This window comes from Dendrobates tinctorius, unplaced genomic scaffold, assembly GCF_039654945.1.
Source record: "Dendrobates tinctorius isolate UK_male_01 unplaced genomic scaffold, ASM3965494v1 ptg000162l, whole genome shotgun sequence".
NCBI classification, from domain to species: domain Eukaryota; kingdom Metazoa; phylum Chordata; class Amphibia; order Anura; family Dendrobatidae; genus Dendrobates; species Dendrobates tinctorius.
The window spans coordinates 46,424,193-46,451,390 of record NW_027361829.1 but is presented as its reverse complement, the minus strand read 5'-3'; the positions used below and the strand labels follow the sequence as shown (position 1 = coordinate 46,451,390).

The 27,198-nt window shown below is 43.2% G+C and overlaps 1 protein-coding gene across 2 annotated transcripts in view; it reads left to right on the top strand.

Moving 5' to 3' along the window:
• Positions 1-27,198, top strand: part of SEPTIN7 (septin 7) — a 72,017-nt gene that overhangs the window by 7,277 nt on the left and 37,542 nt on the right. For both annotated transcript variants that reach the window (XM_073550000.1, XM_073549999.1), the window contains exon 2: positions 26,436-26,542. In XM_073550000.1, coding sequence (XP_073406101.1) covers positions 26,436-26,542 — 107 coding nt within the window. The remainder of the gene's footprint in view (positions 1-26,435; positions 26,543-27,198) is intronic.

Below are 27,198 nucleotides of genomic sequence, written 5' to 3'. Positions count from 1 at the left end.
TTCAGTATTCAGTCAGTATTTTAGGCTAGGTTCACAATAGCGTTAGAGTCCGCAGCGTATCATCCGCAAACGCATGCAAAACGCATGTTTACACAGTGTTTTTATGCGCATCATCTTACGCATGACGGGAAAAAAACGCTGCGTGTGCATGCGTTTGCGTTGTTTATGCGCATGCGTTCGATATGACATCAGACAAAAATGGGCATGTCTCATGGGATTTCTATTTACCTTTTGAAGAACGCATGCGTGTCTAACACATGCGTGCCAATGCGTTCCTATAGACAATAATGTGTTTTTTTTACGCATGCCTGCGCATATTTGATGAATTTTTGACGCCTCAAAAATGCAACATGTGTCTGCCGGACACCGCTGCACACCACGAAACGACGCATGTGTACGCAAAAGCATTCAAACGCATGTAAACTCATGTCCCTGCGTGCACCATGTTAAATATATGTACGCATGACGCATGCGGATCTCTGCAAATGTGAAACCAGCCTAACACAGTATTTGTAAGGCAAAACCAGGAGCGGAACATTCAGAGGAAACGTATATTAGAAACACGTCATCACTTCTGGATTTCTCACCCACTCCTGGTTTTGGCTTACAAATACTGATGGAAAAAACTGAATGTGTGAACGTGACCTAATGGTGTTAACACTGACCACTAATTTCCTATAATCCATTTTAAGCTTAGATCTATATAGGATTCCACATGACTCGCTGAACATTACCGCACCGCGCAGCTCTCCTATTATAAGGCTGTTGTGTTGCATTCTCTCTTCCTTGTGGCTCCGTGTTATGGCTGGCATGTCTAGCGTTTGTTGTATCTACCACGCCTACAGCCTAAAGTGAAAATGACCCCGAATTCTGTGCCAAGAATACGAGCTTCCCTTGGAAAGACTTCCGATTTTAATCCCCACTGAAACCATTTGTTGCCAAAACGTTTGGAGTATGACACCTGGCTCACATTAGATTGAGAGCATTCCATGGAATTTCTTTTAGCCTATAATTAATTTCATAAGAAAGTTATTCATATACTCTAGTCTTGTCTGTGCATACTTTAAATGGGACTGATCTGTAGAAGAGGTTTTATCATTTCCATATATAATGCTAAAAGAACCGATGTTATGATGTGTACTTTAACTAAAGGGTGTATACTTCTACAACCTGTATTTTTTTTTTTCTTCAATGGATCATTGATAAGTGTTTATAGCGATTTATACTTCTATCTATACCGACCTTTTTTTTTTTTTTTTTGTTTGTTTTTTTTTGTGTAGACCGCTCTTATGCAGATGTGTTACCATGGTTACAGAATGTGAACAAACTATGCGGATAGTCTCCCACAGTAATATATTATGGCACTTTTGCACAGTCTGTAAATCAACTGCAGATCAGCTTTTTGCAATTCAATTGGCGCTCATTTACAGATCTGTTCAGACAGACCGATGAACGATGCTCCAATCCCACAGTCGTTCAGTGTGCATACAATCTGGCTATCGGCTGCACATCACCTGTTTACACAGGGTGTAATGTGCTTCTGAGAGCTGTGAGCTTTATGCTGGCTTGCATATTACAATCACCCAATGAATGAGTGATTCCTGCAAACCTTGTGCACTGATTGGCAATACCTATGCCTGCTCTTGTTGAGAACCCATGAACCTAAAAGGCAGAGCACATGCCTATAAGACTATACTCAGATTTTGTTTTTAGTGTGTAACCATGGAGATGCATGGTGAATTTTTAATTAGGTATAACGTCAAAGTTTGAGTTTACTAATCTGTGGAATGTGAGAACTTCCTTACCACTGGGGCCAGAAGAGCTGCATGACAAGGAAGTGGTGGTCAATCTGCGCAGTGCCTCTCGATTCTTGGTGGGTCCGCTGGAGATGCAGAGCGCTGCACTCAGCTAGTCATTGGCTCTCCCAGAAGACTGAGTGGAGCAGCAGTGCACATAATGGACCACCGTTCTTTTCACAAGGCTGAGAAGGCTTGCTAAAGGGAATGCACGTGGTTGTTTAGCATGCGGCCATAAATGTTGGTTTAGCATGCCCTGTTCTGTAAGGAGGTTCTGGTGACAGATTTCGCTGTCTACCATTTTGAAGCTTAGGATGTGATAGTCCTTCTTTTGCCTTCTTTAGGTATCTTCTTTAGCTTGTGACTTGCGGTCTTGTCAGAATTTACAGATTTCTTTGCAGGAGTATCCTTAAGCGGAAGGAAGGGAAAGGAATGTGTAACAAATGTTAACTCTTTGGCTGTGGGGGGGGGGATTCGGTAATTTTGAACTATTTAGAAATGAATTCATTGACTGAGAAGACCGGGACAAAACCGGAGCGATGTAGTGACCTGATAAATGACTGCTGGGTTTCCTGTTGACACAGTTTCATTCTTTTCTCAGTGGATATTGCAGATTATATGGTTTGTCGCTGACTACAATTCATCTTGATAGATATTCAGGAATAGGGTATATCATTTTTTTTCTACTTGCATGTTATCTGAACAAGAAAGCCAATATGAATAACATAACTTGCACTGGCTGAAAGAAAAACGCTAAACTCTTTCAAAAGCGTGTGTTTTTTTTTTTTTTTTTTTTTAGAAGTTCAAAAAAAGTGGAAATACATAAAGCTATAAATGGAATAGGAAATTTACCCTTTTTTTCCTCTCTCCATGGAATAAGACTTTGGGTCATCCATCCAATAGCGCTCTACTTTTTCCTTGTTTTTGCAGCTGCTTGTAGGCATTCTTCCAGCTGCTGCTTGAAGTGTGCTCTTCAGCTAAGGCCTCTTTCACACTTCCGTTTTTGACCATCAGTCAAAATCCGCTAGTTTTTTAAAAAAACGGATCCGTCATTTTATTTGGCGGATCCGTTTTTTCCCCTTTGAGTTGCATTACCGGCGGATCTTGACGGATGGCCATCCGTTGGATCTGTTTTTTTGCGGATCCGCCAAAATGTTTGCGTCCGCTGGCATGCCTGGACGGACCCTGCAACGTTTTTTTGGCTGTAGGATCCGCATTTTACAGTGCGCATGCCCAGAGAAAGGAAGATTTAACCCTGAAATCCTCTCTGGCGGTGGAAAAAATTCTTTCTCTCTCTCTCTCTCGGACTGCGGTTCCTTTAAAATTCTGCAGTCAACGGATCTGTCAAAACAACGGTCCGTTGGCATCCGTTTGCATAAGTTACAAACGGATCCGCTTTCCGCCATTTTGGTGGATTTTAACTGACAAGAAAAAACGGAAGTGTGAAAGAGGCCTAAACAAGGTGAACGGATACAAGCGTCACAGAGCAGCCAGCAGAATGTTCTTTTGTGCTGAATTCTGTGACTGTCATCCTGGACCACTGCACCATGTATGTGCTTTATGCTACGCAGGCCCTATTCCCTCTCCAGCATATAGCAGAATATATAGATCCTCACAAAGCTGCATTGCACTGTTCCTGTTGTTCATCCTAGACATTTCTGAATAAATTGACAGCTGGCCATTAGTTGGGAATGTCCCTCTAAAGACTGACACTACCCGAACAGCTACATGAAGGTGAAACGGAAACGTCTTAATAATTAACGTCGATGCTTGGTTAGCATGGGAATTGCTAAGAATTGGAAAAATGGACTTAAACTAAAAGAATGACGATAAATGGATTTATACACAAATGGGGTAACTGCAGCCTTAACATTCAGATGAGCTTGAAGAGAAAGTGTTTCTTCTGGCTCAGATGGAATGGGAAGAGAGAGCCATGAGACTGGTGGGGGTCTCGTAGATGACTATTTTGTTTTAATGTCCAAATTGATCTAATTTATATACTGGTACATAAAAATATACAGTATTTTATAACCCTTTCAAACTGCAATGGTGATGTGTGCATGTGATAGGATGTCAAGAAGACGCATGGAGTGATTATGCACAGATGTGACATAGACATGTAACGTCTGTGTGAGACCATGGACATGACTTTGACAAGCTCTTTTTGAGGTTGTCTGATGTGTGCTAACACTAAAGTATGAAGTAAGTTTCTAGCCAATTAAATGACTCCGTACCCCTCCAAACAGCTTACCGTATATACTCGAGTATAAGCCGACCCGAGTATAAGCCCACCCCCCTAATTTTGCCACAAACAACTGGGAAAACTTATTGACTCGAGTATAAGCCTAGGGTGGGAAATGCTCCATAGATTATTCCCCATATGCTGCCCCCATAAGAAGCTCCATAGATTATTCCCCCATATGCTGCCCCCATTAGAAGCTCCATATTGTTCCCCCATATGCTGCCCCCATTAGAAGCTCCATATTGTTCCCCCATATACTGCCCCCATTAGAAGCTCCATATTGTTGCCCCATATACTGCCCCCATAAGAAGCTCCATATTGTACCCCATATGCTGCCCCCATTAGAAGCTCCATATTGTTCCCCCATATACTGCCCGCATAAGAAGCTCCATATTGTTCCCCCATATACTGCCCCCATTAGAAGCTCCATATTGTTCCCTCATATGCTGCCCCCATTAGAAGCTCCATATTGTTCCCCCATATGCTGCCCCCATTAGAAGCTCCATATTGTTCCCCCATATGCTGCCCCCATTAGAAGCTCCATATTGTACCCCCATATGCTGCCCCCATAAGAAGCTCCATATTGTTCCCCCATATGCTGCCCCCATTAGAAGCTCCATATTGTTCCCCCATATGCTGCCCCCATTAGAAGCTCCATTTTGTTCCCCCATGTGCTGCCCCCATTAGAAGCTCCTTAAGATTATTCCCCTATGTGCTGCCGCTGCTGCTGCATGTAAAAATAAAAAAATGACATACTCACCTCTCCGTCACTGGGTGTCAGATTCTCACCTGTCCTGCGTCCATGGCTGCTCCCCGCTATCTGCCACGTCATCGGTCAGTGACGTTCAGACTGCAGGGGGCGCGACGCGCACTAACCACGTCACCGCGCCCTCTGCTGTCTGAAGTCACTGACCGATGACAGACAGCAGCAAGCAGCCATGGACGCAGGACAGGTGAGTATCGCTGTACTTACCCGTCCTGACGCTGTCTTGAGCCCCCAGCTTCTCCGCGCTCTCTCTTCCTGCCTTCATCAGTCACGTGGTGCCGCTCATTAAAACTCATGAATATGCGCATATTCATGAGTTTTAATGAGCGGCACCACGTGACCGCTGAAGGCAGGAAGACAGAGCACGGGGAGAAGCTTGGGGGCTCAAGAGACAGTGTCAGGACGGGTAAGTATGACCTGACACCCCCGTCCCCCTTCCCCTCTGACCCCCCGGTGTATATGACGCGAATATAAGCCGAGAGGTGGACTTTCAGCCCAAAAAAACGGGCTGAAAATCTCGGCTTATATTCGAGTATATACGGTATTTGTTTTAATCCATCTATGGTCCAGGTGATACAGCTCCCTGTCCTAGCTGGTAGCAGTGCTAGCACTGACACCATGGATGGAAATAAATTTTTATTCAGTGATCACAAACATCCTGAAAATGATGTAGCATTAAATGCAGAGGTGATATATTTATTGTACTCACTTTATTTGACTCACTTATATAGCGCCATTCATCCCCCAGCACTTTACAGACATGAGCATCACTGCCCCCATTGGGGCTCCCAAGCTAAATTCTCAAACAGTATGTCTGAGTGGGAGGAAACGAGCACAAACACTGGGAGAAAGTAAAAGGTTTTCTTTGTATGGTCCTTTTTTATTCAAATATTTTTTTTTTTATAAACACTTTTCTTCTCTGGCTGCTATTGAAACTTGGACTAAATACTGTAGTTTCCAATATTTTCCATTAACGGGGTTTTTTGTTTTCATAAACCCCACCCTAAGGCAGTTTTTTTTTTTTTTTTTTTTTTTAAATTTAATTTACATAAAACAAATCCTGTGCACTAGTCACTCTCCAGGGTCCAGGTCTGAGCCACTGCTGCTGCTCCCCTTATCTGTTATTTTCCCACGGTCAGTAAATGCTGTGGGTTGGACGCTTCATCCAACTGCAGTGGCCAGATGTTACAGCATAGTAGATGGGATTTCATGTATGCACCGGCACCCGCGGAGATGGACATGTGATGCGTCTTTCCAGACCGCAGCATGTCTATTTATCTTGCGGAGACGCGATAAATGTCACCCGTGCAATGTATAGGATGCGGTGATTCTGCACGGTTCAATGAACACATGTGGAATCGTCTACATTCTGCATGTTTGTTTTTTTTGTTTTTTTTTGGGGGGGAGGAGGGGCATTAAACTTTATCAGCATGCAAAAGAGACAATAAAATTGCAGCAAAACTTGCTTTTTGTATGCAGCTTCTTTACTGCCAAGAGAGCAGGTTTTGCCTGCAGAAAAAATAGCAAAAACTCAACATGTGAACACAGACCAAGTCTCATCAGTGACACTTTTTGGGGGTTACTGTTTTTACATGGCTTCTCTTCTGGGGTTCAACAGCTTATCTATACTTTACTCTTATAACTTCTTAGATCAGATTGTTCATGGAATGATAATGGCACTGTCCACTGGTTGGAGTGCCAGCAGGATCAGGGTGGCACATGCTCAGGCCACTCATGTGGTGTTTTGCTTGGTCATCATGGATTTGGTACCACATAATTCCTCCCAACATGGTATGTAATCCGGAGCAGAGTATTGGTTATATGGAGCTCCTAAATGTGTAAGTCCGGCCAAAGTAAGCATTTTCTTTCTCAAGCACAATCATCTTTGATCTCCTATCCATACCATCTCCAGTATGTAAATTCTTCCACAGAGAAGTGTCTGCCGCAGAAATACCAATGGCTGAATGTGGGTAAAGTGTCGAGGTCTGCATCTGCTCTTAAAACTTTCTACAAACTCTTCCATGTTCTCAATTGGCTGCAGACATAGTTATTCAAAGTTATTAGAACAGCACTAGCATGCCTCAGATTCTTCACAAACCACAAGACCTTCTGACTAGAGAAAGAAGTCCTTCTGTGTGGTCACATGAAGATGCAGAAGAGCGCTCCTCTCTGCTGGCGTTTCTTTACGATCAGTTGTTTAACCTTGCTTGGGGCAATGAAGAGCTTTGTGATGTATGCCTCCGCCATCAGAGAAGGAAGTTCATGATGTTCAGGCTTATTGTGCTGAGAGGTACCCACATATACTGTAGATTAGATAGAAGTCAACCAAACCAATAGTAATGTTCCTGTGCTGAGATAATCTTATAAATGTGCCCCTGCTGTGTACAGTGTAATGGCTGTGTCAGACCGTACAGGGACATGGTCTGATCATACCACAGCTCCTGGGCTGGGGAGGGAGCGAAAGAGAGGATACAGACAGGACAGCACAGGATCACAGCTGCGGCTTTCTGTGAGGTGAAACCTTTCCCTGCCTGTTTAATTTCTCGTTTTACCTCACAGAATCATTTGCGATGCCCTGCTGTAATGTCTGTATACTCTTTTGCGTCCTTGCCTGCCCCAGGAGCTGTGGTATCACAGAGCATGTTACTGTACGGTCACACAGCCATTACACGGGGTAAATTTGTAAGATTAGCTTTAGGTCAGGAACATTTTTTTTCTTTTTATTTATTTATTTATTTTGTTTTACTTTTAACACATTTAATTGTGGAACTTGGAGTAAAAATAAAATTATTAATTAAAATGTACTTTGTTCTTAGGACAATCCCTGTAACACTTAAGGCCACATGCCCCCGCCCCATACACGCACATGATGGCAGATATCAAGAGGGCAAAAAATGACTGGTCATGCTGGATTTCAACATACCTGATTCTTTTGCTTTTATAGGAGATTAGTGGCTGGCAGAGATGAGCCTTCTTCCCAGGAATTGGTGCACATTTTTTATTACAGACCCCAGGATACTGTTTTAAAGCAGCCATATTTATCCTGTGACACATCCACTTTTCTCACTTTTAGCTCTCCAGTGAGTATCTAAATATTTGCACAGAAGCTAGAAGAGTGTAATTTCGTTCCCCATGGCCACCTTCGAGCACAGTTAGTCGGTTCATTGCGGCCTACTTTCCTCCATGGTGCTGCCTGTACATCTCTGCAGAGGGGAATAACCGCAGCATACCTTTGGTTGTAGGAAATGAAGCCAGCGTTGTTCTCTCCGGCAGGGAAGATGCATAGTATAGCTAATTTGCAGTGAGCCGGTGTGGTTCTCCTGCAGGTGCCCTCGCCCTGCTGTATTTGCATCCTTATATGTGCCAGCTCAGGGTTCCTACTGCTCTATTTGAATATTTCAGTATTCAGCATGGTTTCTCTGTATTAGGAATGATTGTTTTCTACTAGACGTGCTGTCCCAGTGCCACGTCTCTCCTATTCGTCTCCTATTTGGAAATATTATTTGAAGGAGAGTTCCTATAAAATATGTACTTTATTTACTCATTTATATAGAGCTAACAGATTCTGCAGCGCTGTACAGAGATTGTCATCACTCACATCCGTCTATGTGCCAATTAGGTTGTTTTGGAGTTGTGAGCCCGTCGGTATGCCTTTGGGATGTAAAAGGTAATGCACACAAAGGCGAGGAGAGCTTACAAACTCCAGACTGGTGTTGCCCTTGGAGGAATTGGTTCCCAGCTCTGTAAGACAACCGCGCTAACCACCCTGCCGTAGGGCTGCTATGAATGTCTGATCGGTGCTGGTGCCATAGGAGTGAATAGAGAGCAGCACATGTACCCGGTTACCACATTATTCATTGTAATCTGGGGGGACCCTAGTTTTTGTCCAAATTACCTCTGGGGCTTCATGTTTGTTATTCTGTGGGTTCATTAAATTGTCCATTTTTGAGTCGCCAATTCTGTTAGAATGAATGCCAGTAGCTTGTACCAAATATGTAGATCTGGTTTTCTCATTCATTCGCTTTACCTTCTGGGCTGCTGAGCAGATCTAATGGGTTCTTTGGAAGTAAGATGAATTAAAACATCTCAGGTCTTCTTGTCTTACAAAGGCTTTTGTGACCATCCTGTGTCTAACTTCCAACGATTTGTTCTCTTTGATGTTCTCATTTTCTCATTTCCAGCTGAAAACTAGAGACTTTACTTTCACAATTCAAAATGTATTGGCATTGCATAAACTGATCTACAATCGGCATATTTGTTAGATATATACAATGATCATTTTATATCACTCTATGGAGCTTTTCACATGGATGTGTAAAGGAGACCGCTTAAAAAACTAATAATAATGCGCTGTGCGCTATATAATGCCTTTGTAGAAAGTTAAGACTAGGAAGACATCCAAATGAGATTCACATTTTATCAGTACTGGATCCAGTAGCTCAATATCCTTTGTAGAAGACAGCTAAGGCATCATTCACCTACCAATATTCTGATCAGTATCTGTATTTGTAAGCAAAAATCTGGAGATACTCTCAATGGAAAGATTTGCACTACCATGTGTTTCATGTTCCATTCCTGATTCTGACTTGCAAATACGGACACTCGGACAATTGCTATTTTTACAATTTTATTGAATATTTGTAGAAATTTTAATCTTTAATCCATTACTTTTGTATTTGTCTCCTCTCCTTTCACCAATACTCCAACATTCTTTTCACAATTTGACAAAATCCTGTACTTAAGTCAAAAGAGAAATGTTAATTAGCCATTAATACAACTGTATTGCTTACATGGCTATCTGAGCATGGCATGTAGCTATCATTGACAGTCACTTAAAGAACAAATGGATCTGTTGTTGATCAAGCACATGATCAACTGCATTTTGGGCAGCCTTCATTCTCGGTGCACATGGGTGAATGCCTCAGTGTCATATGGCACGTATGGGCCAAGTAATGGTGGAGGATGGATAAGAATTTAGACAGCCAGAGGGTTGACAGTAGAAAGAGAGATCTCTCTAGGGAAGAAAGCTGCACTGGTTAGGGAGTACTGAAAAAAGGAAGGCTGTTCAACTACTTACACACCCCCAATGCCCTTGCAATCTAATTAACATATGAAGTTGCAGTGTGATTTCTCTGTGATTCTATATTGATACCTGTTTTGTAGATTTCTGAAGACCGATACAGTACTATCACTTTCTCCATCACTAAAGGCTCCTTTACTTTGTCCTAATTCGCTGTCGTCTTTTAAAGCATTTTTGCTCTATTTATTCCTTACCCAATGCAGTTGCTGCTACCACTTTATATAACACCACAAGAACTGCAGCTCTCGAATTTGTTGCGCTCTACACAGACACACACCAAAGCTCACACATTGAACAGGCAACCCTGGCACACCAGCCTGACTAAAGAACTGAGACGGGCTTCAAGGGTTTCTGAGCTAAGATGGAAAACATCACACTCCAACGAGCTCTTAATCCCATTCAAACAGTCCCTTACTACTTTCAAGTTCCCACTCACTGTAGCAAAACAAACAAGTCTCATTTCTCATGTCCTCCCCTGTCTCACATCTCTAAACGGCTGTTCAACACTTTGATTTCTCCCCTACATCCCCCAGCGCCTCCTCCCTCTCCGTTGATCTCAGCGGAAGACTTTGCCTCATTCTTCAAGCAGAAGATTGATAACATCAGAGAAAGCTTTGGCCTACAGTCCCCACAGCCTTTCCTCATAACTACTCAGCCCTCCTCCTCCAAAACCAGCTTTTCCACCATTACAGAAGATCCGTTTTCCTCTCTACTCTCCAGATCACATCTCACCAGCTGTGCTCTTGACCCGATCCCGTCCCACCTCATCCCAAACCTCACCACTGTCATCAGCCCAATCATAGTCTATCTCTTCAAACTGTTACTAACCACTGGTGTCTTCTCCTCTTGCCTCAAACATGCCTCTATCACACTCCTCCTCAAAAAGCTCTCACTTGAGCCATCGTCTGTCTATTGATCACCCAACTATGCCTCAAAACTACTGGAACATGTCCAGCTTAAATTGTCATCCCATCTCTCCTCCTGCTCCCTCTTTGACTGCTTACTATCTGGTTTCTGACCGTATCATTCCACTGAAACTGCCCTGACTAAAGTCACCAATAACCTACTAACTGCCAAATCCAAGTGACACTACTGTCCTCCTCCTGTTGGACCTGTCCTCTGCCTTCAACATAGTGGACCATTCCTTCTTACTACAGATTTTCATCTCTTGACATCAAAGACCTGGCCCTATGCGGGATCTCTTCATACCTTGCAGACTGGATATTCAGCGTCTCCCACGAACACACCACCACCTCATCTTGCCTATGTCTGTCTGTGTCCCCCAAGATTAAGTTCTAGGACCCTGCTCTTATCAGTCTACACCTTCAGCATGGGAGGACACCTCAGAGTCCCACAGCTTTTAATATCACAGTATCTGACACACAGATCTACCTCTCTGGTCCTGATATCTCTTTTCTAACCAGAATCCCACAATGTCTGTCCACTATGCTTCTCCTCTGCTATATTTCTAAGGCTGTGTGCCCACGTTTTTTTTTTAAGCGTTTCCGCGCCGGTTTTAGACGCGCGTTTCTGCCGTGGAAACGCTTAAGAAAAGCATCCCATGTAATCATAATTGAATCTGCACATCTTGTGCTAATGGTGCGTTTTTTTCTGCTGCGGAAATGCTTAGCGGAAAAAAACGCAGCATGTTCATTAATTTTACGGAAATGCGTGCTTTTCCGCATACATACAATTGTATTGCAAAAACGCATGCTAAAACGCTTAACAAAAGCGCTTCATAAATGCATGCGTTTTCCCGGGAAGAGGGTGTGCGCTTCCGCTCAGGAATATTCTGCTTCAAAAAAGCAACGTGGGCACATAGCCTAATACTTAACATGGAAAACACAGAATTGGTCATCTTTCCCCCATCTCGCTCAACCCCCCCCCCCAATAGACTTTTCCATCAAAGTCCATTGCTGCTCACTCTCCCATGTCCTGCAAGCTCTCTGCCTCAGGGTAACCATTGACTCTGATCTCTTTCAAACCACATATCCAAGTCCTTTCCACTTCCTGCCAACTCCAACTCAAAAACATTTCCCTGATCCACACATTCTTTAATCAACAATCTGCATGCCCTCACCATCTCCCGATTTACTACTTGAAACTCCTGCTGTTCGGCCTCCCTTCTAAAGGGCCCGTTACACATAGCGATATCGCTATAACGTCACTGGTTTTGTGACGCAGCAGCGATATTGTTAGCGATATCGCTACATGTGATACTTACCTCCGACCGGCTCCCCCACTGGTTATCGCTGATCGCGCGAGAACATCCTGGGGCATTTCTCGTCGTCAATTTCCTGCTGTGGCGACGAGCGACGCGTGGACGCGGGCGGAAGGATGTCTTCATCGCCGCGTCTGACAGGTAAGTAGCGACCGCCGACTGCTGCTATGCTGCTGGTGAGATCTGCCTGTTTGGCAGCTCACTAGCGACCACTTAGCGATGCACCAGCGATCCTGACTGGGTCATATCGTTGTCGGGATCGCTGGTGCAGCGCTAAGTGTAACGGTACCCTGACACTCTTGTACCTTTCCAAACCATCCTAAACTGTGCTGCATGACTAATCCACCTGTCCCCCCGCTATTTCCCAGCCTCTTCTTTGTGTCAGTCCCTTCCCTGGCTTCCAATTGCTCAGAGACTCCAGTTAGAAACCCTAGCTGTGGCATACAAAGCCATCCACAACCTGTGTCCTCCCTACATCTGTGACCTCATCTCCTGGTACTTACCTGTACTTACCTGTACGAAACCTCTAATCCTCACAAGATAGTTCTCCCCTTTTATCTCCTCTTCCCACAATCGCATACAAGATTCCTCCCGTGCATGCCTCCTACTCTGGAACTCTATACCCCAGTCCCAACATATCAGACTCTCACCCTCTGTGGAAACCTTCAAAAAGAACCTGAAGAACCACCTCTTCCGACAAGCCTACACTCTGCAGTAACTACAGATCCACCAAACTGCTGCACGACCAGCTCTCCCCTCACCTACTGTATACTCACCCATCCCTTGTAGATTGTGTCCTCTCTCCTCCTGTACCAGTCGTGACTTGTTTTGTTCAAGATTATTGTACTTGTTTTTTATTATATACTAGATAGAGGCCCGATGCTATCGTTAATGTCACGATGAGGGCAGGCTTTGTAGCATTGAGAATCCCCCCCCCCCCCCCATGTACTCACCCACCTATCCACTCTCTTTCCCCACTTGCTGCCTTCTCCAGTCTGTGACGGTGGTCACATTAAAACTGCGCATACGCTCCTCCTGTACAAAGATGGCAACGGTCAGTGAATCATTCGGCTGATCCCAGCGCAAGAGGCTGCGTACGGCATATACAGTGTGTGTGTGGTGCATATGGCATATACAGAGTGTGTATGTGGTCTGTACGGCGTATACAGTGTGTGTGTGTGTGGTGCATACAGCTTATACAGTGTGTGGTGCTTATGGCATATACAGAGTGTGTGTGGTGTGTACGGCGTATACAGTGTGTGTGGTGCATACAGCTTATACTGTGTGTGTGGTGCATACAGCTTATACTGTGTGTGTGGTGCATACAGCTTATACTGTGTGTGTGGTGCATACAGCTTATACTGTGTGTGTGGTGTATACGGCTTATACAGTGTGTGTGGTGTATACGGCTTATACAGTGTGTGTGGTGTATACGGCTTATACAGTGTGTGTGGTGCATACGGCTTATACAGTGTGTGGTGCATACAGCTTATACAGTGTGTGTGGTGCATACAGCTTATACAGTGTGTGTGGTGCATACGGCTTATACAGTGTGTGTGGTGCATACGGCTTATACAGTGTGTGTGGTGCATACGACTTATACTGTGTGTGTGGTGCATACGGCTTATACAGTGTGTGTGTGTGGTGCATACGGCTTATACAGTGTGTGTGTGTGGTGCATACAGCTTATACAGTGTGTGTGTCTCCCCTCACCTACTGTATACTCACCCATCCCTTGTAGATTGTGTCCTCTCTCCTCCTGTACCAGTCGTGACTTGTTTTGTTCACGATTATTGTACTTGTTTTTTATTATATACTAGATGGAGGCCCGATGCTATCGTTAATGTCACGATGAGGGCAGGCTTTGTAGCATTGAGAATCTCTTCTCTTCTCCCCCCCCCCCCCCCCCCCATGTACTCACCCACCTATCCACTCTCTTTCCCCACTTGCTGCCTTCTCCAGTCTGTGACGGTGGTCACATTAAAACTGCGCATACGCTCCTCCTGTACAAAGATGGCAACGGTCAGTGAATCATTCGGCTGATCCCAGCGCAAGAGGCTGCGTACGGCATATACAGTGTGTGTGTGGTGCATATGGCATATACAGAGTGTGTATGTGGTGTGTACGGCGTATACAGTGTGTGTGTGGTGCATACAGCTTATACAGTGTGTGGTGCTTATGGCATATACAGAGTGTGTGTGGTGTGTACGGCGTATACAGTGTGTGTGGTGCATACAGCTTATGGTGCATACAGCTTATACAGTGTGTGTGGTGCATACAGCTTATACAGTGTGTGTGGTGCATACAGCTTATACAGTGTGTGTGGTGCATACAGCTTATACAGTGTGTGTGGTGCATACAGCTTATACAGTGTGTGTGGTGCATACAGCTTATACAGTGTGTGTGGTGCATACAGCTTATACAGTGTGTGTGGTGCATACGGCTTATACAGTGTGTGTGGTGCATACGGCTTATACAGTGTGTGTGGTGCATACGACTTATACTGTGTGTGTGGTGCATACGGCTTATAGTGTGTGTGTGTGTGTGTGTGTGTGTGTGTGTGTGTGGTGCATACAGCTTATACAGTGTGTCTCCCCTCACCTACTGTATACTCACCCATCCCTTGTAGATTGTGTCCTCTCTCCTCCTGTACCAGTCGTGACTTGTTTTGTTCACGATTATTGTACTTGTTTTTTATTATATACTAGATGGAGGCCCGATGCTATCGTTAATGTCACGATGAGGGCAGGCTTTGTAGCATTGAGAATCTCTTCTCTTCTCCCCCCCCCCCCATGTACTCACCCACCTATCCACTCTCTTTCCCCACTTGCTGCCTTCTCCAGTCTGTGACGGTGGTCACATTAAAACTGCGCATACGCTCCTCCTGTACAAAGATGGCAACGGTCAGTGAATCATTCGGCTGATCCCAGCGCAAGAGGCTGCGTACGGCATATACAGTGTGTGTGTGGTGCATATGGCATATACAGAGTGTGTATGTGGTCTGTACGGCGTATACAGTGTGTGTGTGTGTGGTGCATACAGCTTATACAGTGTGTGGTGCTTATGGCATATACAGAGTGTGTGTGGTGTGTACGGCGTATACAGTGTGTGTGGTGCATACAGCTTATACTGTGTGTGTGGTGCATACAGCTTATACTGTGTGTGTGGTGCATACAGCTTATACTGTGTGTGTGGTGCATACAGCTTATACTGTGTGTGTGGTGCATACAGCTTATACTGTGTGTGTGGTGTATACGGCTTATACAGTGTGTGTGGTGTATACGGCTTATACAGTGTGTGTGGTGCATACGGCTTATACAGTGTGTGTGGTGCATACAGCTTATACAGTGTGTGTGGTGCATACAGCTTATACAGTGTGTGTGGTGCATACAGCTTATACAGTGTGTGTGGTGCATACAGCTTATACAGTGTGTGTGGTGCATACAGCTTATACAGTGTGTGTGGTGCATACGGCTTATACAGTGTGTGGTGCATACAGCTTATACAGTGTGTGTGGTGCATACAGCTTATACAGTGTGTGTGGTGCATACGGCTTATACAGTGTGTGTGGTGCATATGGCTTATACAGTGTGTGTGGTGCATACGGCTTATACAGTGTGTGTGGTGCATACGACTTATACTGTGTGTGTGGTGCATACGGCTTATACAGTGTGTGTGTGTGGTGCATACGGCTTATAGTGTGTGTGTGTGTGTGTGTGTGGTGCATACAGCTTATACAGTGTGTGTGTCTCCCCTCACCTACTGTATACTCACCCATCCCTTGTAGATTGTGTCCTCTCTCCTCCTGTACCAGTCGTGACTTGTTTTGTTCACGATTATTGTACTTGTTTTTTATTATATACTAGATGGAGGCCCGATGCTATCGTTAATGTCACGATGAGGGCAGGCTTTGTAGCATTGAGAATCTCTTCTCTTCTCCCCCCCCCCCCCCCCCATGTACTCACCCACCTATCCACTCTCTTTCCCCATTTGCTGCCTTCTCCAGTCTGTGGCGGTGGTCACATTAAAACTGCGCATACGCTCCTCCTGTACAAAGATGGCAACGGTCAGTGAATCATTCGGCTGATCCCAGCGCAAGAGGCTGCGTACGGCATATACAGTGTGTGTGTGGTGCATATGGCATATACAGAGTGTGTATGTGGTGTGTACGGCGTATACAGTGTGTGTGTGGTGCATACAGCTTATACAGTGTGTGGTGCTTATGGCATATACAGAGTGTGTGTGGTGTGTACGGCGTATACAGTGTGTGTGGTGCATACAGCTTATACAGTGTGTGTGGTGCATACAGCTTATACAGTGTGTGTGGTGCATACAGCTTATACAGTGTGTGTGGTGCATACAGCTTATACAGTGTGTGTGGTGCATACAGCTTATACAGTGTGTGTGGTGCATACAGCTTATACAGTGTGTGTGGTGCATACAGCTTATACAGTGTGTGTGTGGTGCATACGGCTTATACAGTGTGTGTGTGTGGTGCATACGGCTTATACAGTGTGTGTGTGTGTGGTGCATACAGCTTATACAGTGTGTGTGTGTGTGTGGTGCATACAGCTTATACAGTGTGTGTGTGTGTGTGTGTGGTGCATACAGCTTATACAGTGTGTGTGTGTGTGTGGTGCATACAGCTTATACAGTGTGTGGTGCATACAGCTTATACAGTGTGTGTGGTGCATACAGCTTATACAGTGTGTGTGGTGCATACAGCTTATACAGTGTGTGTGTGTGTGGTGCATACGGTATATGCAGTGTGTTTGTGTGGTGCGTACAGCGTATACAGTGTGTTGTGTACGGCGTATACAGTGCGTGTGTGTGGTGCGTATGTTTACAGTGTGTGTGGTGCAATGGTGTTCCGCTGGTGGTACCGCGCAATAGGTTGGTACCACCAGCAGTTTGCATATTGAGACACCCATCACTTTGGTGTCCCAATATGGTAGTCGGTGAACTTCCACCGCTTGGAATTCTGGGATCCGGACACATCTGGACGGAACAGGATGTGAAGACACCTTACGAAGACTGGAAAGCAGGTATTTGGAAGTCGCCTTGCTACACTTGTAAGGAGAGCTTTAAACTAGAACAACATGGGAAGGGAAGCAAAAGACCAGAAAAAGCCATACACCTGACAAATGCTATTGAGAACTCTGCTATTAGAAGTGGAAAGGAAGAACAAAGACGAAAGAATCTAATTAATAAAAATATTGGAGAAAGAGAAACCAATCACAAACTAAAATGTTTCTATACTAATGCACAAAGCATGGGCAACAAACAAGGAGAATTGGAACTACTAACACAGGAAAAGAAATATGATGTCATTGGAATCACTGAAACTTGGTGGGACAATACACATGATTGGAATACAAGACTAGAAGGATACAACTTATTTGCAAGAAACAGACTTGATAAACGAGGAGGGGGTGTCGCATTGTATGTTAGAAATGCGTATATCTGCACAGAGATTGAAGCTTCAGAGACTGGGAGTTCTGTGGAAACTGGGTAAGAATACAAGGACAGAACAATGGAAAGGACACCATTGTAGGCATTTACTACAGGCCGCCTGTGCAAGCTGAAGATATGGATGAACTCTTTATGCATCAAATGGCCAAGTTCTCCAAAAAATATGACATAGTTGTCATGGGAGATTTCAACTATCCAGACATTTGTTGGGAATCTCTCTCAGGCAAAACTAACAGGTCAAGGAAATTCTTATCCTCTCTTGCTGACAACTTTATCTTCCAAAAGGTAAAGGAGAAAACAAGGGGAACTGCTACCTTGGATCTAATCCTTATAAACAGGGAGGAAATGGTTGAGGAGGTAAAAGTGGCTGGGACCCTAGGAGGTAGCGACCATGCTATTTTAGAATTTTGGATAACTAGAGGCGGAAGACCTGTGAAGACTCAGACGTCAAGGTTAGATTTCAGAAAGGCAGATTTTAAGGGATTCAGAAAGAGAATTGGAGGGATCCAATGGCTGGATATCCTTAAAGACAAAAATGTCCAGGAAGGATGGGAAATCTTGAAAAATGAAATTCTCAAAGCACAGTTGTTAACAATTCCGAAAAGAGGGAAGAATAGGAAGCATTTAAGGAAACCAGGATGGATGAACACAGAACTTAAGCACATGCTAAAAAGGAAGAAAAAAATGTTTATAAAATGGAAAGAGGGAGGCATATCTAAAGAAGAATATAATGCTGTCTGCAGAACCTGCAGGGCACAAATCAGATTAGCTAAAGCTGAAAATGAATTGAGGCTTGCAAGAGATGTCAAAAGCAATAATAAAGGATTTTGGGGATATGTCAAAAGTAAAAGAAAAGTCAAAGATGCTATAGGATTTTTACAGGATGAAAATGATGAAATGGTAAGACAGGATGTTGAGAAGGCTGAACTTTTAAATTCCTATTTTGCATCTGTTTTCTCTCAGAAAGGAAATGTAACATCAACTGTTATTCACTGTCCTATTAAGGGAATAGAAGAATCCAGGATATCTATAAACAGAAAGATAGTGAGGAAACACTTAGCTAACCTAAAAGAATTCAAGTCTCCAGGTCCAGATGAATTACACCCCAGAGTACTGAAGGAGATAGCAGAAGAAATTTTTGAACCCCTCTCCATAATCTTTGAAAATTCTTGGAGAACAGGAGATGTGCCAGAAGACTGGAGAAGAGCAAATGTTGTTCCTATCTTCAAAAAGGGGAAGAAGGTGGACCCAGGCAACTATAGGCCGGTGAGTCTGACTTCTATACCAGGAAAGATCTTTGAACAAATTATTAAACAACATGTATGTCAATACCTGGATAAGAATGAAGTGATTAAACAGAGTCAGCATGGGTTTGTAACTAATAAGTCATGTCAGACTAATTTAATTTCCTTCTATGACGGTATTACTGATTGGGTGGATCAAGGAAATGCTGTAGATATAGTATATCTTGACTTCAGCAAAGCATTTGACAAAGTCTCTCATACAATCCTTATTGAAAAAATGACTAAGTATGGAATGGACAAGGCAACTGTTAGGTGGATTCATAACTGGCTTAGTGATCGGACCCAAAGAGTGGTCGTAAATGGCTGCACATCCAGTTGGAAGAATGTCTCAAGTGGGGTACCACAGGGCTCTGTCCTGGGCCCTGTATTGTTCAACATCTTTATCAACGATTTAGATGAAGGAATTGAGGGTAAACTGATTAAATTTGCTGATGACACAAAGCTAGGAGGGATAGCTAATACTAGAGAAGAGAGAGAGAGGATTCAAAAAGATTTAAATAAACTGGAGACGTGGGCAGCAACTAACAGAATGGTTTTTAACAGGGAGAAATGCAAAGTACTACATCTGGGCAATAAAAATGAAAAAAGCATATATAGAATGGGAGGAATAGGGCTAAGTGACAGCACATGTGAAAAAGACTTGGGTATACTAATAGATCACAGACTGAATATGAGTCAACAGTGTGATGCAGCAGCAAAAAAGGCAAATGCAATTCTAGGATGTATTAACAGAAGCATACAGTCTAGATCACGTGAAGTAATTATTTCCCTCTACTCCTCTTTGGTCAGACCTCATCTGGAATATTGTGTCCAATTTTGGGCACCACATTTTAAAAAAGACATCAACAAACTGGAGCAAGTTCAGAAAAGAGCGACCAGAATGGTGACCGGTCTGCAAACCCTGTCTTATGAGGAAAGGTTGCAGGATTTGGGAATGTTTAGTTTGCAAAAGAGAAGACTGAGAGGAGACTTAATAGCTGTCTACAAATATCTAAAGGGCTGTCACATTGTAGAAGGATCAACTTTATTCTCATTTGCACAAGGAAAGACTAGAAGCAATGGGATGAAGCTGAATGGGAGGAGACACAGATTAGATATTAGAAAAAACTTTTTGACAGTTAGAGTGATCAATGAGTGGAACAGGCTGCCACGAGAAGTGGTGAGTTCTCCTTCAATGGAAGTCTTCAAACAGAGGCTGGACAGACATCTAACTGGGATGATTTAGCGAATCCTGCTTTGAGCAGGGGGTTGGACCAGATGGCCCAGGAGGTCCCTTCCAACTCTACGATTCTATGATTGATTCTATGACATTACAAGGTAAGTATTATTATGTATGCCCCTCCTCACATGTAAAGCGCCATAGAATAAATGGCACAATAATGATTCCTGTTTCTCCCTTGAGTATTAAGTTTGTTTTTTTTTTTGTTTTTTTTTTAAAAATCTTCAAGTTCCAGACATGTCTTTTTTTTATTTTTTTATTTTTTTTTTTTTTATTCAGTGTTAATTTGTCGGGTCTTCTTTAACAGGGTAATAATGCAGAAATGCCTAAAAACATGCCATAAAATTAGCACCAAATTAAAAGGCCCATATCTCTGGAACAGTGTGGCTTATTAAATAAAAAAAAAAAAACGTACTTGAGGACAAGAGGAATAAAAGCAAGCACTGGCCACTTTTGACTGCTGCCTACTCTTTAAAGGAGCACCATAATTTTCCAGTTTAGGTACTTAGCATTTTGCTCTCTTTAGTCTGAGGCTTATTTCCTTATGCTTGGCATTCTGTCTTTGTCCCCACCTTAGCAACGAAACACAAGCAGCCCCCAACATTGGCTCTAACATGTGTTATTCAGCATCCTAAATAGCGGATATAGCTGAATAGTTTCTAAGGAGGAAAAAAAATCACATCCAGTTTGTCTTTTCTGCGCTAGCTGCCAATGACCTGTCTTGTAGCTGTTTAATGAAGGAACATTTGGCTTCTGAATATTATGCTTAGGATTTTTGTCTTGGGCTGGAGGAGGTTTATACGTGTTCTGTTGACAGGCTAAACTCCATGATATTGGATTTTCCAGAAAGTAGAGCTTCCTGAAGTATCTTTACATCGCCTTAATTGCCGTAGCAATTCCTACTTAATTGACTAATCTTTGATATGATACGTGCAGTTCCGTAGAGCAACTTGCTGACCGTTTCCTGACATACATTGGCTGGACCTTTGATTTACTTTATGGAGGGATGTTGTATTTCCTATTTGACATAAGTCTTTTCCAATAAGTAACCTTTTTGCAGCCATTATTTTAGGACATCTAAAGTAAACAAATATGCAATGGACTTGATAAAAAGAAAAATACTACAATGTTGTGTATGTAGTTCTTGTATCCATGTGTCAGGAGATCTGACAGTAGATTACCCCCACCCATCCAAGCTGCATATAGGAATGTAAATCCATCAACTCCTTTAAATCTTCTGTGACTGCATTCCTGAGATGTTAGTTTTTTTTATGCATATTCAAATAAGGTGTTAAGTGCTCTGGGCGTTACAGGACAGTTAAGGAGCCTCCGCCTCCCAAGGTTGTTTGTGCCCAGTGCCATCCTCTTTAGCTTGATAGTTCACTGGGTAATATCTGGTGCCAGCGAATATAGCTTGGAGGGGTTCCCAAATATTAAAACATAACTTTTAATCAATTATTAAAAAGACAAATATCACAAAAAAACAAATGACGTGCTTGTGCAAACCAATGCTCATTAAAAAATGGTTTGGTCTCACCACTGTTAACGGACAAAAGATCCCGGTCTCTGTCCGGAAGTACCTTGCCGGGAGATGGATCCAAATAAGGGAAAGGGGAATATATATATGGGGAGAGAGGAGTAAGCGGTATGTATTAATTTCCTAGACTCCCTGTCATGCCCCAGTATTGCTCCTGTCCTAACAAGGACAGGTCCCAAGTGGACTCTATAGTGATCTCTTCAGGCCCCAAGTGGACCCTCAGTCCAGTCAAAATACGGTTTGACCCGGAACAAATTCCAAGAAAGCGTTTTATGATTTTTGTTTATTACTATTATATGTGGGGAACAACATATTAAAAGTTTTTCAAAAATTGATCACCACAAAGGTCCTAACTATGACATAAGACGATGACAGCCATCGCACTAAAAATAATGAATATTTCCCTATTTCAAAGCTGTAGCTTTAGGTTACAGAAGAGTTTGCATTTTGTATACTATATATTGTCATATAACAATTTTTATAGAAAATTTTATACTAACTACATGGACAGGCGAGGTCATGACGTCATCAATGATGTCATGACATATATGTACATTTCTAGAAATTATAGAATTAATACACAGTGCATTTTAAGACCTACTTCATCACTGAATAAGTGTGTCAGGTCAATAGTCACTATTTTCATCATCATCAGACACTGCTTCCTACTCATATTGTCACAATGCCCTACTTGACATGGTCCGCATACCTGTGAACAGGTAAGTCCGTGTCTTTTGCAAGTGCACCGAAGTGTACTACAACCACGAGAACAATTGCAGTGAATTATTTTCTGAAGTGTTTCTGGCGTGGGTGAAGTATCCATCATCACTGGAGCTAGACTGTTGTTCTGCAATTCCCATCCCCATTCAGTAGTGTCCATGGCCTCACCATTGTCCATCCAAAGCATCACTTGGAGGTAACTCCGAAGGGCATGATACTTTGTTGCAGAGGAGGTCGGTGGCAGCCGTTCAGATGTAACAAAGATTTTGGCTGAACCAACTTTTTTGCAGAGAGTAGAATACCTCATTGCAAACAGATTGTCTCCAGGTTTGCCCCCGAACAATGCCACCATCGCTTTACACCCAGCGTCTTCAATCTCAGCTCTGTTTTTGTTAGGTGTGGAAAAGATTTTAGCACAGCTATTTAAGACCGAGTCTCCCTTCAAAACCTTGTGTAGACCGAGTTTTTTTCAGATTCCAAAAACCGCGGAAGTGGTATCGCAACCCGTGAATGCATGAAGGAACAGAAGACTGCTGCAGACATTGTTTCCCAGGAACTTCTTCATAACCTGAATGTCGTATACTGTTGCAGGACTCCCTTTATCTGAGTAGAAATAAAGCTTGTTGCCATTGCTGGTTGACGCGTGAAGTAACAACACCAAAAGATCTGTATCTTCGCCAATGAGACTAGTACTTTTGTTGGATGACATTGACACTGCTGCCTTAACAATCTCCACATCTGCATCCCCCTCTGATTGTATTACGTGGCAACCTCTGTCATTCATGCGCTGGGAAACGAGATTGATAAGAGACTGTTTGTTCTACACATTCGAAAGGAAGTCCTCCTTTTTCCCGACAAATTTCGTTCCTTCAGCAATGTTCACTTTGTTACTTCGTTTTTTGCGCCGTCGCTGATGGGTAATGTCCTTAGTGTTTGGTCCTTCAATGTAACCATCGAATACTATCGTAGCCTTACCATAGTGCTTTAGTGTGAAAGATGCATAGTCTTCAGTGATTGAACAATATGTCTTTCCTTCTGACCACTTCAGTCGATGGAGAAGAGAACCTCCGTCAAGAACATAATGTTCCACTTCTGGTACATCCTTGAGTACTGCGTCATCTGAACTCTGTTCTTTTATAGCAGCCATCAGTTGTGCTTTGTTTGGTTTGCGTAAGAGATGTTTTGCCTCAAAGAGGGATGGTGGGTATGGTGAAAGTTCATAGGCCATCACCTCATCAAGGGAAAGATCAGCCGTTTGAGACACCACAAGAAACCTTTGGAACAAAAGAGCGGGGTCTATTGTTTTGTCCTTAGCAACGTCAATAGCCTCACTGGATGCCAGGGTCTTGGCTTTCATTGACCGCTTGTACTTAACTGAAAACAGTGATTGACCCTCCATTGTTGCCACTATTTCTCTGCCAATGGTGAACAGGTTATGGACATTCACATCCTTATTTGCATTAGCATCGGTGATAATGTTGCGAAGAGACACTTCATCAGAGAAAAGTGAAAAGGTCTTGAGTTTATCTGCAATTTTCTCCAGGTCTTCACGATCTCTTCTCGTCCTTGACGTTCTTGCCTCCTTGTGGTGTTCACTGGTGACAAAGCTCTGGCGAATGAAACCCTGCATTGCATCACTGTAGGAAGAGGACACTGGCACAGACAGAGTCCACAAGGCCCTCTGATGTTCAGACATTCCACTTCCTCTGGTGAGTCCTCCTGCAATTTTTAGGGAGCGCATTAGAGCTTGCTCGATGACTAGGTCGCAACCCAGACCTGCCCAGTACTGATCAGTCCGCCTTATAACATGCAAGCCATTCATAAATCTATGGAAGACTGGTGGCATATCATCTTCCAGAGTGGTCATAGACTGGAGGTAAAGGTAGGTGGCCTTCACATAGTTCCCATGCCCAGCAGCTGCAAGAATGGGCAAACATTCGGCTACAGCATGAAGGTGCATCAGCCAGGATCCTGTACGATCGGCCTCGATAAGCTCCCTTGCAATCCAACCATCTGTTGGTAATTCAGCCATAGTTTACTGGTGCGAGAGTGAGCGGATAATCCGTTTCTTTTGGTGGACACGAGGTGGACAATTTCACTAAGGCAGCGTTTTCCTCGAATCGCTGAACTTCCGAATATGATGAACAATATCCCATGGCTGAGAGACTGTCTACAAGAAATCGAGACCTGAAATGATGATGGAGCTGGACTGCTAACCCAAGCTGCAGTGGAGCTACTACAGCCCTGGGACGTACAGCCTGAGCAACTGATTGTCCAATGTTTGCGACCTTCCTGTGAATGTCCTTTCCAACGAAGAGGGTTTCAAGCAAGCAAAGCAAACTCAGGGGGTGATAATCTAAGGCAGACTGACATTCAAGCGAAGAAGTCCTCGGATATTCATCGGTTGAAGATGGGATCTTAGACTTGATATCGCTCTTGATTAGTTTGGCCGCAGTCTATATGATGGCTCTCTTCTGGGCTTCTTCATCCGTTTCCTGACTATGGAAATAGTCCCTCAGGATTATTCTGGTCTTTTCACGGAACGTAACAATGTTAGGCAACCCTTCACACTCTGCTATGAATAGCGAATCGCCATACTTCTCCTCCAGCCTATACCTCAGCCATTTATTACTATAGGCAGCACTGTCTCCTTCTACAAGATACTCCGTCATTTTCTTTGCAAGATCTGTGACAGTCAATTGCTCTTCATCGTTGTCCTCGAGAAATGCACACATTCTCAAGAACGCTTGCTCTTGGTCCATGTTCATCGGCCTCCCTACCTTCCGCGGTTTCTTTGATCTACCACCATGACGCATAGGAATTCCGTAATTTGTCTGAAAGTTAATGTCACATGAACGATGATAGAGACAGTGTGCAGCATGTAAGTTCTTCCCAAAGTACGCGATTTTCCCTTGAATGGTGATTGCCCAGTCATCATTACGCTGCTTGCAATGTGACAAGATGGACCTTACAAATCCATCCGTTTTAACAAAGCTATAGTCATCGAAATCACTACTAGATCTTGTCTTCACCACTTCATGTCCACAGAACAAACACTGCGTCGTGCTATCATAGGATCCAGTAGACACCCGTGTACCTCTCTTGGCAGGTGAACGATGAACGGAAGTAGCTTTCTTATGCAAGTCTATTTGCTTCTTGTTTATGTAGTTCATGCGACATCTCTTGTGCACCACTGCTCCAGCAGCTACCACAGTGCTAACGCCCCTCTCAATACTGGCTTTATTGATCCCTTCAGCTCCTTTCGCACCAATCACCACTCTTTCTTCGTCATCTTCTACTTCATGGCTGCATAAAGGGCAAGTGTCTTGACTTTCCATCATTCTCAGCTCTGTAAAAGAAGATAAATAAATCGTTAAATAATAAATTTAATAATAGTAGTAATTGTAAAAGAAATATGATAGACACTGAATGGCGAGTCGCATTTAACATTTTACAGCTTTGGTGGCCATATTCTTTGACGTTACATTTGGACCCTTTGTGGTAACCCTGTCTTGGTAAACTTTTAGTATGTTTTTCCCTACATGTAATACTAAAAAAAAAATAAATAAAATAAAACGCTTTCTTGGAATTCAGGGTAAAGGATTTTTTTTTTTTCGTATTTTGACTGGACTACCTATAGTGATCTCCTCCAGGCCCCAAGTGGACCCTATAGTGATCCCTTCAGTGATATGGGGCTGAATACTCCCTACGTGTTTCTTCCCCAATAGTGGGGATTAATCAGGGGAGTTTATAAAGATTTGGGAGGTAAGATAAAACTAATCCAGTCCGTAAGTCAAAGCAGGCCTTGCAGTGGCAAAGTGCCAGGTCAAAAAAAAAAAGTGAGTCACTTTGACAGTGACATGGGCAGTCAGTATTTTGATTTTGCTGACAGATTCCGTTTATGAAAATGGCCACTTAAGGTTTTGTTTTCTTTTTTACTTTCATTTTATAACTAGTAGCATATAAATGTCTCCAGAATTGTGTGGTGTTATGTGAGTTACAATATGTTTGGATTTTTATAAAATGTATGTCTATTTTTTCCAACAATATGTTAACTGAGGGTTTCTTTATTTTGTAGGTGAATCTGGTTTGGGAAAGTCGACTCTCATTAATTCGCTCTTCTTAACGGATTTATATGCCCCAGATTACCCTGGTCCATCGCACAGAATAAAAAAAACTGTTCAGGTACAGTGCAATAATCAGGTGACAACGTCACTAAAAATGTAGTGTTTATTATGTGCTTCTGTATAGTATAGTGCGGGAAAAGGATTGAATAGCCCATGTTACTGATGATTCTGTGTTTTGCATGAATGAACCTGGAGAAAAGTAGTTGTAGTGATTCTTTTCTAAGTTATTAAAAGTCACAAGTGTCCTAATAGATATAGTGTACTTTGAATGGTATTGCAGTGCTGACTTGTGATCAAAATGTTATTTTAGACTCAAAGTACAGCTTGACTATGAACATACACTCACTGGCCACTTTATTAGGTACACCATGCTAGTAAGGGGTTGGACCCCCTTTTGCCTTCAGAACTGCCTCAATTCTTCGTGGCAGAGATTCAACAAGGTGCTGGAAGCATTCCTCAGAGATTTTGGACCATATTGACATGATGGCATCACACAGTTGGCGCAGATTTGTTGGCTGCACATCCCTGATGCGAATCTCCCGTTCCACCACATCCCAAAGATGCTCTATTGGATTGAGATCTGGTGACTGAGGAGGCCATTTGAGTACAGTAAACTCATTGTCATGTTCAAGAAACCAATCTGAGATGATTCGAGCTTTATGACATGGCGCATTATCCTGCTGAAAGTAGCCATCAGATGTTGGGTACATTGTG